The sequence below is a fragment of the Pagrus major genome, chromosome 21 (genome assembly GCF_040436345.1).
Source record: "Pagrus major chromosome 21, Pma_NU_1.0".
NCBI classification, from domain to species: domain Eukaryota; kingdom Metazoa; phylum Chordata; class Actinopteri; order Spariformes; family Sparidae; genus Pagrus; species Pagrus major.
The window spans coordinates 13,848,074-13,863,319 of record NC_133235.1 but is presented as its reverse complement, the minus strand read 5'-3'; the positions used below and the strand labels follow the sequence as shown (position 1 = coordinate 13,863,319).

The following is a 15,246-nucleotide window of genomic DNA, read 5'->3' as shown; positions in this document are numbered from 1 at the left end:
AAAACTTTCATTTAAAAAATACTCAGTTTTTGTCTGAAAAGACAGTCATTTTATCATAGGATATCTAAAAGTATTACAGTTGATCAAAGGCAACTGGATGTTGTGTTTTCTTGGCAGTCTCTTGTTTAATTTTAGACACCGTATTCTCTTTTACAGCCTTGAAACCCCATATTTAAAATCTTAGATACTTCAATCTCATATTTCTGCCGCCCTGATTCAGAGATGGTGATAATGCCTGTTTTAATAGTTGAACAATGATTTTTAATGCACATATATAAACACTTTCCAGTCCACAGGATGTGCTTTTATTTTAAGTCAAATGGCTCTTAGAAGACTTAAACCCATTTCTCACGCGCTGACATCCCTCTGTCTCTACCCAGCATCCAGGCCTCCTCCCAGCCAAGCTTAGGAGTCCAGGATCAGGAGAGGGAGACCCAGAAACCAGCTCAAGCTCCCAGTGCTGGTGTGGAAGGAGATGGCCAGGACCCTTTCTCCGACGAGCCTGACCTGTCCACCCTCAGCTTGAGTGAGAAGATGGCCCTCTTCAACCGCCTCTCTCATACTACAGGCAAGACCGCCGAGGGGGGGCGAGGAGACACCCGCCAGCGCAGGGCCAACGCTCGGTTTCAGACTCAACCTATTACCCAGGGAGAGGTGGAGCAGGTAAAAAAGGTTTTACTTCTCGTATTAAAACAGTTGCTTTTTCATTTAAAAAAAATGTGACTTTCAAGATGCGTTCAAGATCAATGAAGTTCTTACTTCTTCTAATACATTTCTTCTACACCTCTGAGCAACATTTTGAAGCACAATATGCCACTGGTCTTTTTACTGTATATATCACAAAATTGCAACCTATTTTAGAACAGAAACATTCTTAAATGTTAAAAAAAAGGAGGAAAAGGACACATTTTCTCCATTATTTTACACATTTGAATAGGTAACGTGGTAGTCCATGGTTCCATAGAATCAGAGTCCACAATGATAAAGGACTGCAGCTTCATTTCACAATTTGACATGAGACTCAATTTTCTATGTATTCTTACCCCAAACAACTTTGATGACACCATCCTACATACTGCCACAAAATAATAAATATGACAACATTTTAAAGAGAGTATAAAGTCACAGTAATGAGCACCTGTGTGAAACACTTACAAATTAATTAGCACAATATCATACCAAAAGTGGTGTAGAGTATCAGATTAGCCCAGTAGAACAGATGTGCAAACGACACCTTAAATTAATTGAAATAATTTGCATGCAAGATCTTCATACAGTAAACAGGCCTGAAGCAACAGACGACTCATTTCCAGGTCACTTACACTCCAGTGAGTGTTTTGCAGTGCACGAGTTTCCATTGATGCGTGATGGATAAATTACATGGTTTTCTTTGCAGCTGGATGACTCTGAGATACAACAAAATGAACAAGGGTCATAGAGTTTATTCTGCTTCTGCTTTTTTATACAGTCGCCTCTAGATGTCACAAATCACCAACAATTCACATGTGGAAACTCTGAAATACTGTCTTTAGGGAAACCATTTTGTCAGTTGATAAACAGTAGTCCACAGCCAGAGTGCATGATGGAGTATATTTGTGACCCTTCGTTCTCATTTTGTTGCTAATGATGACGTTCTTGATGTGATACTTTTCCATATTTGTTGCCAAGAAAATCACCTGACATGTCACCAAATTACATAGATATAATATCTTCTGAGGTAATTCCATATCCTATAATTCCCTACACAGACAATTAAGCACAGGTCAAGTACAGTACAGAAATAACTGATATTACTTTGTACTCTATGTTCACTGTAACCCAAACATGTTGTCCCAAGAAACACAGTATCATGTGCTTCGTAACAGGTTGACATCACCTGCAGCATACTCTCATCTGTGAGTCATAGTCAATCACTGGTGTCCACACAGGAAGCGGAGCCCTCTGCGGTGTGTAACGGTGACTTAGAGGCCAATCAGGGAGAACACGTGAGACCTCTGCTGCCTGTACGGAGCTTCTGATTAGTCGCATTGAATGATCCCGTTATTGATTGATATGATCGGTCCAGCTAGTGACCTGTGTTGTATTGATATGGCAGTTTCTGAGCTTAATGTTGTTCATAAATGCAGCCCAGTGTGTACTTTAAAGTTTGAAATGAGTTTGCCTAAGTGGTAGATGTTTAAGGTGCCTTGTTTGTCTTTCATGGCTCCTCATTTTTGGATGTAAGCAGCTTCAGTGACATGCTTGCTCCTTGCATAACAAGCATGGGATTACTTGAATGCAAATGCTGCATGCTAGTTTATTCAGGCTTCCTCCCAACCTGAATAAACTAGCAAAAAGGAAATGCAAGGGAATAAGTATATGGTTGGATCTGGCCTTGATACTGACTGTGTGCAGAAATGTGTGAGGGTCAGTATAGACCTTTAACTGCAACCAAACTCAATTGACAGTAGTCTGAAGTTTAAGCATCTCTGCTAGTATTGTTGAAAGAAGAGATGGCTCACATGTCAGTATACAGTGTCCTATTATTGATGCTAATAGCGATGCAGTTTTAATATTGTGTTTTTCCGGCCTTTAAGGCTATAGTACAGGTGTGTAAGGTTATTTTCTGAACTTTTTTGATATTTCCAGGGCCATCATTAATGCTCTGATAAAGATTCCGATTTCTTTATTTTTCTGTAAGATCACAGCACTATTTCATCATTTTAATTGTGACCAAATATTGTCTGAATGGAAAAAAGCATCCACGCACTCAAATCTATGCAAACATCTGTTTAATCTTGCAAGATTTCGTTCAGAGACCTTCTTTAAGGCATGGGCATGCAGCAAGTGAATGCAGCAGTACGAAAAGTTTAAAGAACATCACTTGATTAGCCTTTATTCACTTGTGTCAATCTGATGAACTAGTGGGGCTAACTATCAAGGGAATTTTAGTCCTGGACAAAGTGGACCTCAAGTTAAAAACAAAGTGGATAAGACAGGCAGAATCAACCGTTTTATTCACTTTACTCGTCATGCAATTTAGCATGACCCATAAAGTCACAATGCCAGCATTTATGGGAAATGAGACTGGTTGAAATATACCAGAATTTACTCTTAAGGACACCACAGACATTTCCATGCATGATATAAATCAAATTTGTTAACAAGCAAATATGAACACAAATAAAATGGAAATGTTACTGCACCAGATCCAGGCTAGATTAAAGCCATTTTGGTGTTGAAATAGTTTATGAATGACATACCTTAGATGACTATGAATGTCAGATGGAAAATGCTAAAAGTGAGGTTAAATGTTTTTGTCTGGCAGGTTTATGATTGAGTTGTGTTACTGTCTGTGCTTCCTGCTGCCATTTTGTAAATGACAGAGAGTTGCTGTAGCTTCATGAGCAAACCTGAAATGTTTTCCCTAATTTGCTTTGATTGCTGCCGTCCTTCCCCTCATCCATCCATTCGTTCTCAACATTTTTGTCGCCCACCTTTATTCTTCCATCCATCTAACTATTCATTGATAATACCTTCCGTAATACCCACACATACCTCTATTAATCTCTTACTTCCCTGCTTCAGACACATGTAATCCATTCCTTCTAAGTATCAATCCCTCTAGTTGTTCACTTGTTGTCATTCCGACTTTCTGACATGATTCCTGCTGTTCCTGCAGCTGAAAAATGGAGGTGAGATCAAACTGGAGCCCCTGTCAGCCTCCCTCGTCCGCTCTGTTGCAGCCGTCACCTCCCAAGCCTCCGTCACTGCGGTAACAATCACGACAGGAAGCAGCGGCGACAATGACGCTGTCCATCCAGGAAAGTCCACAGCCATCCCCTACATCCCTGCCCAACAACAGGCTTCCAGCAGCACAAACAGCCACCAGGAGAGGGCGTTGAGGTATTTCTCCATGACCCAGAGTGGGGACCCTGGCCACCCTGAGCCTGAGCTCAACTCCTCCCCTCTCCTCCCAGAGAGCCAAGAGAGAGTGGGGGCTCCTCTTCCTCCCACCACCTCTGCTGGTCACAGGCAGCAGGGGGAGGTGGCAGAGGAGGGCAGGAGAGAGCGTCAGGAAGAGGAGGTTAGGGGGAGACAGCAGGGAGGAGCCAGAGAAGACAGCCAAGACGGCAGCATTAAGGGAAAGTCTCACTCCCCTGACAGGGACCGGGACGGCAGGCAGCGGCAGCAGCATCCCCAGTCTCAGCACTCTGCCGAGCCTCTGCCCAGCTGGAGAGCCACAGACAGAGACTCCCAGGAGAGTAGACAGAGAGCAGAGGGAGGAGGAAGAGGAAGAGGAGGCTACCTGAGAGAGGCAGCTCACAGCTCCTCCACACAGAACCAAGAGAGGAGCAGCGGTCGGAGCCAGACTGACATCTCAGGTAGGAGGCTTCTCTGATGTCTTCCACAGAAAAGAGATGGAGAGGAGTGGGGGAAAGAATAACAGAGAGGTGGAAATAGCTGAGAGCTAAAGGAGGGATGTGGGGGGATAAATTAAAATGAAATGGACATAAAGAAAAGGGAGTGACAAAAAAAAGGAAGCAATGTCTTGTGAGGGAGCTGTTCTCGTTATCCTCATTGTCTTATGCAGCGTGCTCCCACGCACGATTGCTTTCTGCCGGCTGCACACACACTTGTCCCAGCTGGGGGTGTTTGATTTGGCTGATACAGAGCAATAGAGAGAGAGAGACAGTGTGAAGGAGAGACAGACGTCTGAAGCTGCATCTAATTAGCATATTTTTCCATGCATTTGCCTCGTGGCTCCCTTTGTCTAGAAAGAGGAAGCCCTTTCCTGACACGCTGTTTGTCAGCTAACAGACGTCAAGGATTTTTAAATCGATGTGTGTGTGCTCACTGGCATGGCCTATAAAGGGGCTGTGGTCCCCTTGCACCATATTACGCCTGTGGGTTGGCCGTGCACATACTACAGTCTAATAGGCCTGACCTGTTTCTTTATGTGCTAATGCAGAATGTGTCTCGGGGTGGTCTTTTCCCATGCATGCACACAAAAAGATGAAAGCACTCAGTGAGAGAGTGCAGAACAATTGGCTGGCACTTACATGAAGCAGGTAGAGGACGGCAGGGACACAATGAAAGCCTTGTCTGCAGGCTGTAGTCTTATTTAGTTCTGCATGGGTAGACCTTAACTAAAGTGTAGTCTATTATGCTATAGTATCATGAGGCGACAAGCACTTGCATTTACTAATTCCCTGGGGACCCTAAGTCAAATCCTTCCACTGACCTTAACTAAAAGCAAGCCTTAAGCCCAAGATGTTGTGGTTTTCCTTGTGGCGAAAAGTGTTTTGCCCCCAAAATGTTACAACTGTGAACAGATTTTTGTCCCCATAGTGTGATTAATACAGATTTGCACACAGACATCATTTTTATTATACTAATTGCTTTTCTTTCCTGCATGTAACAATAAGTTTCTTCTGCATCCAACTCTTACATTTTGGAGGTCCCCTGTGGTTAAGGGGTTGAGACATGACCATGAACCATGACATTCCCAGGTTAAGTCTGAGTGGGAACCATCGTTTCATTTCGAGCTCCCTCATTTCCTGTCATTTCTCGTTTTATATCATCTCAAGTAGGTTTTACCTGCTGTAAGTAGATGTTAACGGTCCCATACTTGATTGTCATACTGTTTACATTTGCTTATTTACAGTATAGAATTCTATCGTATTAGTGCTATCAAAAAATCCAATATTTTATTGTAACTGACAATAATTATGATAATTGTGTAATGCCATGATATCGTGAAACAGTGATATTTTCAGATATGGTTATTGTATCTTGAAAACTCATTTAGTTGCAACCCTAATTGCACTTGATAATATCCAATTTCTGCACGAAAAGTCCGTCAAAAATAACTGTATGAGTGTGAAGAGCCATTAAAACCTTAGTGAAATTAATCATTGTTATCATCACTAATGTTATGTACAACATCAGTTTGAGCTTTGGATATATTATGTTTTGTTGCATGAAGAAAAACTAATTATTATTAGTTGCTTTACTATGTTATTATGTATTCACACATCTAAATAACTCGGATGCCGGGCTGTTGGAAAGTTTCACTTCCGTCTTAAGAAAAGAAGATCCCGCATGCTGCCAGTGCTCAGTCTCACCAAATGTATTAATACTATTAATATTTCGTTCCCCCTCGACCTTCACCAAGTGTCTTTACAGTGTTTACAAACTTTACTGAATAAAAGATTAATTTTAACATGTTATGGCTGATTCTAAACATTAGTTTGACTTACAATGTTGTGGGTGTCAAATATTTGATAATATGCTGTGAAAATTCTGCATCTACCTGATGACATACTGTATACTTTTCTTTCAGACCTGCCGGATCATCCTGCACCACTGAGGCCACTGATAGCTAAAGTGTCATCCAGGACAGTGTCTCACGTTTCAAGCAGCCAACAGCAGCGGCAAACCAACATCCAGCCTCCTCAAACTCTTCCTAAACCTTTCACACAGCAGCCTCCTCCAACCCTACCCAAACCTTCATCGGACACCCAGCACCAGCCGCACTCCCAGCCCCCTCCAACGTACCCCAAACCTTTCACTCATTCCCCACAAAGCCAGCCAAAACCTCAGAGATTCGTCCAGCCTCTCCCAAAGCCTTACCCACAGACAGCCCCCCAGACTCAGCCCAAACCCCAGGTGCCTCCACAGACACCTCCCAAACCCCAGTCTTTCCCCCAGGCGCTGATCAAGTCCCAGTCCCTGCCCTTGGACCACAGCGAGGACTTCAGCAAGCACAGCGTCCATTCTGGAGATCTGCTGTCCCCCACAGATTCTGGAGAACAACTGTCTGACGGCATGTCCTCTAAACAGATGTCCATCAAGGAGAGGTGAGTGACAGAAAGAGATAGATTTATTAATTTTAAAACAAGTCATGTCAATGGCCGCCAATATTAAGGTTGGCTTGCTGAGTTGCCAGGAGCTAACACTAGGCGTTTTTACAATGGACAGCAAGCCGCCAATTTGGCTGTCCTTTTTGCGGCTAGGTCCGCGCATTTAGACAGAGCGCAGCATATTGTGGGCGGCTGTAGCTCAGGAGGTAGAGCGGGTCGTCTAGTAATCGGAAGGTCACTGGTTCAAATCCCGGCTCCCCTCAGGTAAATGTCGAAGTGTCCTTGAGCAAGATACTGAACCCCAAATTGCTCCTGATGAGTAGTTGGCGCCTTGCATGGCAGCCTCCGCTATCAGTGTGTGAATGGGTGAATGTGGCAAGTATTGTAAAGTGCTTTGAGCTGTCAGTCGACTGAAAAAAGCGCTATAGAAATGCAAGACCATTTATCATATTGGGGGTCTGTTTTGGTCCGCCAATATGACGCCTCGGAGGGTACACTTTTTGCATCCTCCATTCCAAGGCGTCAATGTGCCGGCAATTGCGTGACATGGGCGGAGGTGTCGAAGACGTGCACTGTTGTGCGAGCCACAGCCGGGAGTTTTAAAAGCAGGAAACAGCTAATCACAGCAGTCAGTTCATTACTTCATCCGCGGACGTCAAGATGAGCAACTGGAAAGCTGCTGAGATCCGGGAGATGCTTAACATCACAGCCGGGAGAATTGTCAATAACCAGATCACGGGGACTGTGAAAGATAGCATTTTGTACGAAAAGGTCGCCGAGGAGCTTAGCCGACGTGGCTTTCGCTGGGAGAAGAAGCAGCCCGACTTCGTGCTTCACGTCACGTCACATGTTTACGCCTACCCCGTGCCGGCTTTTTTGAAAAGGAGGAATATTACGCCTCCGTTTCACAAAGACAAGGCAGCAAATTGCAGCCTTTACCTGGCCGCAAATGTGGCGCATTTTCTATTTAAAAGAGGCTACTAACTGCCAAAAACACTGATTAATGTAATTAAAAGATCACAGAAATCATTTGCAAAAGTTATAGAAAGCTAAACTGGTGCTCTCTCTTTTCAGCCACTCTTGATCCCTCATAAAGTGCCTTACCACACAAGGTGTATTTGGTTTACTGTTATTTTGTCTAACTGGACCAAATTTGAATATTGTAATGCTGTTCTTAACTGTGATAGTGTTTTTCTCTGCTATCGACTGGACTGTGGACCAGTACTGGACTGGGAACATTTGAAACCAGGCCACGAGGAAACTGGATGATTTAGCAAAAAAAAAGCTGAATAACAGTGACATAACTTTAAAGGCTAGTATAGGCTATTTTTACAGGAACTGCTCTCAATGTGACACAATTTGTCTCCGCTGCATTTTTCCTCGTCACTCCCTGTCACAACAGTGTACTGTTTTTTAAACTACAGTACGTCTCTATGCCAGGTAACCAATCCCTCATCAAACCCTTTCAGCTTTCAGGAGGACATGAAATATGTTGAAGGACACTAGTTTAGTGTTGTTTAGGGGTCTGTCTGTATTTTAAAAAAAATTGTAAAAACCACAATTAAATACAGACTCCTTTTCTTTGTTTCGCTTTCGTTCTGTCATTTTGTCACTCCCATCAAGGCTCTATATAGAGAATATATAAAGAAAGAAGATAAATCATAACAAAAAGGGCGTTATTTGTGAACAAGAATATGCAAGTGTCGAAAAATACAAACATTCTGAGTTAGGGCCGATATATAAAGTGTATCGCAAAACACTAAATATATCTCAATATTCTAAAATTTCCTCATAAATGCAAGGACTGGGTGATAAAATAATATTTCTTTGCCAAATACCTTGATATAGATATTGTGACAGTATTGTAGATATGACCATTGGTAGTCATTAGATTTAAGCAGGTAAAAAGCTAGTATTAGAATAAATAGAACAGTCTGGTAAGTGTAGAAATTGTCATCACTTTACTGTAATGCAGTCTTTAAAACCACGAAAAGACATTTATGACTAAAGCTATCGTTAAAGGTCTGAGAGACAATGTAGGAGAGACAAGCCAGTCACTTATTTTTGTAAACAAGTATCCCCTGTGTTCACTGTTGCTGTTACAACAGCATCTCAAATAAGAAGCAATTTTTTTATGATAGCCTATTATTAACACCCTTAAGAAAAGCAATAAAAGCCATGCGGATAAAGTGCTCCTGAAAACCTGACGCCTAGCAAAGATGCAGGGACAGGTCAACCTTGATTACATCCACAAAGGTGAAAACTGAGATCAGCAAAGATCAGACACTGACAGAGATTTTTTGCAGGCTAGGTGAGAAGCCAGTGCTTCATAAATTTGCAGTGTTTGACAGAACAAGGCTAAAGTCACCGTCTGCCCTTTCTTGCAGTATAAACCCTGTTACATTTTTGGAGGTGAGACATAAATTTTTAGCAACATTGTGTTTCTCCTGTGTGGACTGAAGAGATCCTCTGAGATTTAACAGTTTCCTCCTCATGCCCTAATTTCTGCCCTGTCCACACTCAAGCTGCAGAGATGATGACATACTTTCTTTTACCCCTCAGCGATCCGTTATCAGTGCTGTATAGATCTTTTTAAACTGTCACGTTCGCTGGCTGTGGAGCAGAAATCTCTGACCTGGTTTTTCACCCTTGAAGGATTTTTTTTCTTCATGACCTCTATGGAAATAATACATATTTGAAACAAAAGCAATTTCTCTATGAAGCACAGTTTTTGCTCTCTTTGATTTTTTTGTTAGAGCCTAAAATAAACTCCCATGGTAATCCGGAAGACATTTTCTCCTGTTAGCGCACGTGTTAGCAGCAATAGAGCAAAACCCATTACAACTAAACACTGTTTGCAGCTAGTTTGACAAAGGGTTAAATTCCAGTGTTACTATGAGCATGTTACTTCCTATTATGACCGGTTGTAATTGGTATTTTTACTACTTAAAGAATTAATAAGCTTAAAAGATTTGAAAATAAATGTAGTTGCTGCTAAGCTTCATCCTTGACCAGTGTCTTTTTGGTGATTGAAATTGACTTTAAATTGAGTAGCATGATTCGGTACAATGTTTTTTCTTCTGTCTGCTCTTGTTTAAGTTCTAGATCTACATGGTCATAACATGTTTGGCTAAGTTGATATCACTATGATACAGTAGCTGGTCTGGATGAAGACTTACACCTGTAATTTTAAACAAAATTGTATTGATTGCAGAAGTTTAGCTTTAGATTTATTCTATTCGACTTTATAAGACAGAAGACATTTAAGAAAATCATATACAACTACAGAAATGTTAAGGGTGACACAATAACGTCAGGATGTATCACCATTGTGAATCCACCCTGAGTATCACATATCATATATGTTGTGTCAGGTTATTTCAGCTCTCTGTTGAAGCTATATGATGTTCACATCGAGTTAAATATTCAAACCCATGACTTCATGTTTGTTATGTTTGCACCATTCCAACAAATGAAAATATCTTTGATGTCCCATTCATGATTTTATACCAAATTCACCCAAGCTTTGTTTTTTTTTTAACCTTTATTTAGTCAGGGGGTGTTCGCTCTCTTTTTCAGGAACGCCCTGTTTTTCAATCACATTCTCACAGTTACACATTCACACATGGAAACTGCCAAGTCCAACCACAGTCTGATCTGTTGGCCACAGCAGCTCCGCTGGAGCAGTCGGGTTAAGGGCCTTGTTCATGTTCACCTCAGTGGTGGTAATGAACAAGCAGTGCCTTTCACTTTCACAACCCAGATTTATCCTGCCAGTGTCGGGATTTGATCCAGCGACTCAGCCTGACATTTAGTAGTAAATCTACAGTGTGTTTGAGCAATGATTGGCTGCTCAGCATGAGTTTGTAATGACTGACTTACCGATGAGTTTGTGGAGTTGAGGTGTAATGAGGAACAGTCTCTAATGAAGATCATTTTGTTTGTTTTATGTCAGAGTGGCACTGCTGAAGAAGAGTGGCGAGGAAGACTGGAGGAACCGGATCAACAAGAAACAGGAAGTGGTTAAGGTGGCGTCCACCGAGGAGCAGGGTCAACTATGGGAGACAGAGCAGAAGAAGGTCAGTCTGAACTACACATAATAAATATCTCAAATCATGTTCACACCAACAATAACCCTGTCATACACACATTTAGATACAGTATATTTGGTTCAGACACATCAGCAACATTTTGTCACACATTTGTGATATCTTCAGAAATGTATTATATATTACAGTACAAGTATAATATCTAACTCTAAACTGGCCTACAATTTGTATCTTTTAATTTTTTCTGTATTACTTTATTCACAACAACATCCATTAAAGCACACAGTACAAGCAACAAAATAAATGTGTGGATGCACCAGTTCGGGCTTTTGATGTAATTTTAGTTTTTGCTTTTTAGACATAAATAAAAACATAACAGCTGAACAGGCCGAGACTAACTGTGGGGATGATTTTACACTCTGTAAGGCTTTACAATTGCACCAGCTGGGCTGTTATCTCAATTTTTGCAGCTCAGGTGTACACTGCAGCTTAGCAGTCCCACCTATCTCAACAAGTATATCATGATGCTTTACATGTTGCCATCTTTCCTCGTCCTCTTTGACATTCTGTTTTAACATTGTTTTATATAAAACAGTTTGAAAATCGTTGGTAGGTCATCCTCCGAATTGAATCAGAAGGAAATCTGCAATTTCTACATGATGATTTTGAATTATTACATGCGATTTTACTGTTAAATAAGCAATGTAGAGAAAACCCTGAAATCTCTGCTATACAGCTGGTCAAAAAAAGTGTTTAAAATTAGAACCAGATTGAAGTTAAGTTTTTTCTTTTCACCCCGTACTATTGACAGTGGATTTAAAAGATGCATACTTGAATCAAAAATGTTATACTTAAGGATATAATGGTTTAACAGCTTTACCAAAGTAATCAGAGTAAACACAAGTGCCACATTTCACACCCCATCCTTCATGGTTACCATGCCAGCTCCTCTCCTCGCTCTCTTAGCTAAGTGCTCCTTTCATTTCCTCCTTTAGTCCATCTGTTGTTTGAGCCCAGCGGTCCAGATCAGTGTAGCATCCAGCCCCCGTAGGCTGTAAACCAGGAAGCATATGGGACAGTCTGCTTGAAGAATTATCAGTCTGGGGTTTGGGGAATAGACTCTCCTTTTTATGAGATCAGATTTGGCTAAGCTTCAGGCTAAGTTTAAATAATTACTTAGAAAGCTTATTTGAAGGAAAGAATCACTTACATGTATTTATATGCATCTTTATTGGTTTAAACAGCAGCGAGAATTTAATTTAAAAGCTCAAATAACCTCTAATTTCAGGATTTACACATTTCTCTGCAGCTCATCTACTTCACATTAGTATTCTGTTGGGCGAAGCTGTCTGCTTAAATCCTGGATGGTAATCCTCCAGGCAGTCTCACCCCCAAAACCCATTAGAGCAACAATGGTCTCCCCCCTCCCTCCCTCTGACCAAGTACTTCCCCTGTTTTTAACCCCTCAGGAGGAAGGGGTGGTCGTTCAAGACTACTCTGCTGTGTCTGTGTCTGAACAGCTGTGGGTAAGACCCTAACAACAACTCCAAAACCAATCAGCTTCACGTGGGACCTGTGTTGTCCAATCACAGCTTTGTGTGCACTTTGTGTGATTGACTCTGCTGAATCTGTGGGTCTTTGGATGCCCTTTAACTTTAAACAGTGGGATGGTAGAGGAGAAGCTGCTGATGCTGGAACTTTACAAAGCTTTTCTCAGATTTTTGCTGAGTCTTAAAGGGGCATTAAGTCAATCAATTAACTTCAAAGTGAACTGAGAAAGTTAAATCCAAAATCAATTTTGTTTTGCATTTTGGATTAATTAAAACAGTTGTTCATCACAGTAAAATAAGCACTAATGACCAGAAACATTAGTAATATTCTGGCCAAAGTGTCTTTATTCTGTGATTCTGTGATTCTGTGATTATTCTGTGGTAGCTGCAACAACATTACAGCTTTATTAAAGAATGAATACACAGGAATATAGAAATGTGCATAAATGCCATTTTAAACTGGTGCCATTTTTTGTTGCAGTTTTGGCTTGAGAACAAAATATCTTTAAAGGGAGAGTTCATCCCAATATGAAAAATACACATAGCAGCTGTACAGTTGTTTGCCTTCTTCTATAATGGAACTGGATGACTGCTCAGAGCGCCTAAAGATACATTTGAAAACTCAACAACAATGTCTCTTTCCAGAAATCATGGCCTAGTTACTCAAGATAAACGACAGTCCATGCTGTGAGCAGTTTCATGTGCCAACTATCTACCAAGCAAGACAGGACATTTATTGTTGCTTTTTTACCTGCACCACAGTTAATCTTTTTAGCTCTTAAGGCCTCATAAAAATATGTGACTGTGAATTGTTAAGAGTCATTATATGTGTAGATTATATATTAAATCTACCAACTACAGTTTGACTTAATGCACCTGTAAGATTTAAGCTGTGATTTCACTGCACTGGTAATGTAATATGTGACCTTCTGTGACTGTGACAAGCTGTGCCCATCTCAACTTACAGAGTGGCAAAGGGAAAATGGCTTCTGCAGTTTGCTGCTTTTCTTACTGTAGAAGTCTACTTCGTATTCAATGACCTTTGATGATTTTAAGTGCATTTTTATGTGTGGATGCATGGCACTTTTAATTCATTAGCAATTTCACTTCTTTTAATAAATTGATATTTGCAATGTGCATTCGATTTTATGATAAATGTTTGTTTAATGTTGAGCGTAACGTAGAGCTTTTAGATCAGGTCTGGAAGTTGAAGATTAGCGAGTAGTTTTAACAACTGTCGTGTTGCATTCCCGGTTTCTGGCCTTCTGTCCTTTGCATCCCTCCTTTATCTTCCTTCCTTATCTTGCATGCTCATCATTTTTCCTTCCATTTCCTCCTTTCCTTTCTTTCACTTTCCATCCACCTCTACATCCTCAGGAACCTGTCTTCTCTTCCACCTTTTCTCCTCCTATCTCCCTTGGTCAAAAGTGTCAGTATATTGACCATCATAGTCAGGTAAGGACATGCACCTGGTACGCTTGAACGCGCTGCATGTACTGGGCTCTTATCTTGTCTGCTTGGTTTACAGCTACTGGTGTGAAAGGCATTTTAGGCACTGTTGATTTTTATTTGGTTCTGACTGCATGAATACAGCTCAGTGCAAAGCAATCACTCCTACTGTGGAATAAAGAAGTCTATAAAGGTTAGAAAGGACATGCACCTAGCACGCTTAGGTGCATCAGATCTTTTTATAGCTGCTTGGTTTGATACTGTTGCTACATGAAGGAAAGTGTGAAGTCACATGAAGTTAAAGTGAAGCTGTTAGAGGTGATTTAGTTCTCTTACTCTTGGGTATTAGATGCAGTGGTCTTTGAAAGCTTGTTGGTTTCGCTCCATGATCTTGTTTTTTCATGCTGCTCATAAACCTGTTTTAAAAACATGACTTGAAAATACCCTGAAATTACAGCTGACAGTCAGCCTCCTTGTGCAGAGTTTATAGCTTTGCATGCATCACTTGCCACTTTAACTTAATAATCTTTCATAATTTGATAATTTGTTCGATTTCCTCTGGTCTGTGTAGAAGGCCGGAGAGGAGATTGAGGCCAAGATGACCATTGAGGAGAGGAAACAGATGATTTCGGTCCGTGAGGATTCCTGGAAGACAAAGGGCAAAGGAGCGGCCAATGACTCTACCCAATACACTGTGGCCGCACGTATGGTCAAGAAAGGTCAGTGCACAAATGTGCTGATATCCACCCGTCTTCAGCGAAGTGTACACTATTTGAAAATGCCACAGGGCATGACTTTTATGCAAAAATACGCCCAATACGTTAGACTAAAAGGTCCTACAACAGGCAGTCATTGTTCCACATGCACTTTCCCTAACACAAACTCAGATTTGTCTCCCAGTATTTTTGTCAACTTACTTTAAATTTAAGTTCCCAGAATGATTATTTGTGGAAAACTTTTCGTGCTCAAGTGGAAGTGGGAATCAAAACAGCTCTGAAGAAGTTGACTTCACATTAAACCATTTTCTAGTCTTTGTCAAAATTCTGATTTTTTTTCTTGACCATCTGGAGCTGCTAATGTGTGAAGTTGCCAAGTGCAATCTCAAAAGAGACACTTACTCTGAGAGTTGAATGTTAGCACTACAATTTGAATTATCATGTATATGTTTTTGTCCTTAAAGAAAATGATAATATCTTACTTTTTTGTGGTTTACTGACTGTTTTAATTTTGAATGCAACGTGACTAAATCACCACTGTAAATAAAAATATATATTATCGCATTTATATAAAAATAATCATTTGAAAATATACTAGTACAGACAGACAGTTATCGCTCCTTGTCTCTGCACACCG

General features: G+C 40.9%; 1 protein-coding gene across 1 annotated transcript in view; it reads left to right on the top strand.

Moving 5' to 3' along the window:
• Positions 1-15,246, top strand: part of svilb (supervillin b) — a 43,106-nt gene that overhangs the window by 13,859 nt on the left and 14,001 nt on the right. Inside the window, exons 14-21 of the mRNA XM_073491328.1 lie at positions 381-663; positions 1,929-1,985; positions 3,662-4,364; positions 6,326-6,842; positions 10,801-10,924; positions 12,364-12,420; positions 13,822-13,899; positions 14,465-14,612. Coding sequence (XP_073347429.1) covers positions 381-663; positions 1,929-1,985; positions 3,662-4,364; positions 6,326-6,842; positions 10,801-10,924; positions 12,364-12,420; positions 13,822-13,899; positions 14,465-14,612 — 1,967 coding nt within the window. The remainder of the gene's footprint in view (positions 1-380; positions 664-1,928; positions 1,986-3,661; positions 4,365-6,325; positions 6,843-10,800; positions 10,925-12,363; positions 12,421-13,821; positions 13,900-14,464; positions 14,613-15,246) is intronic.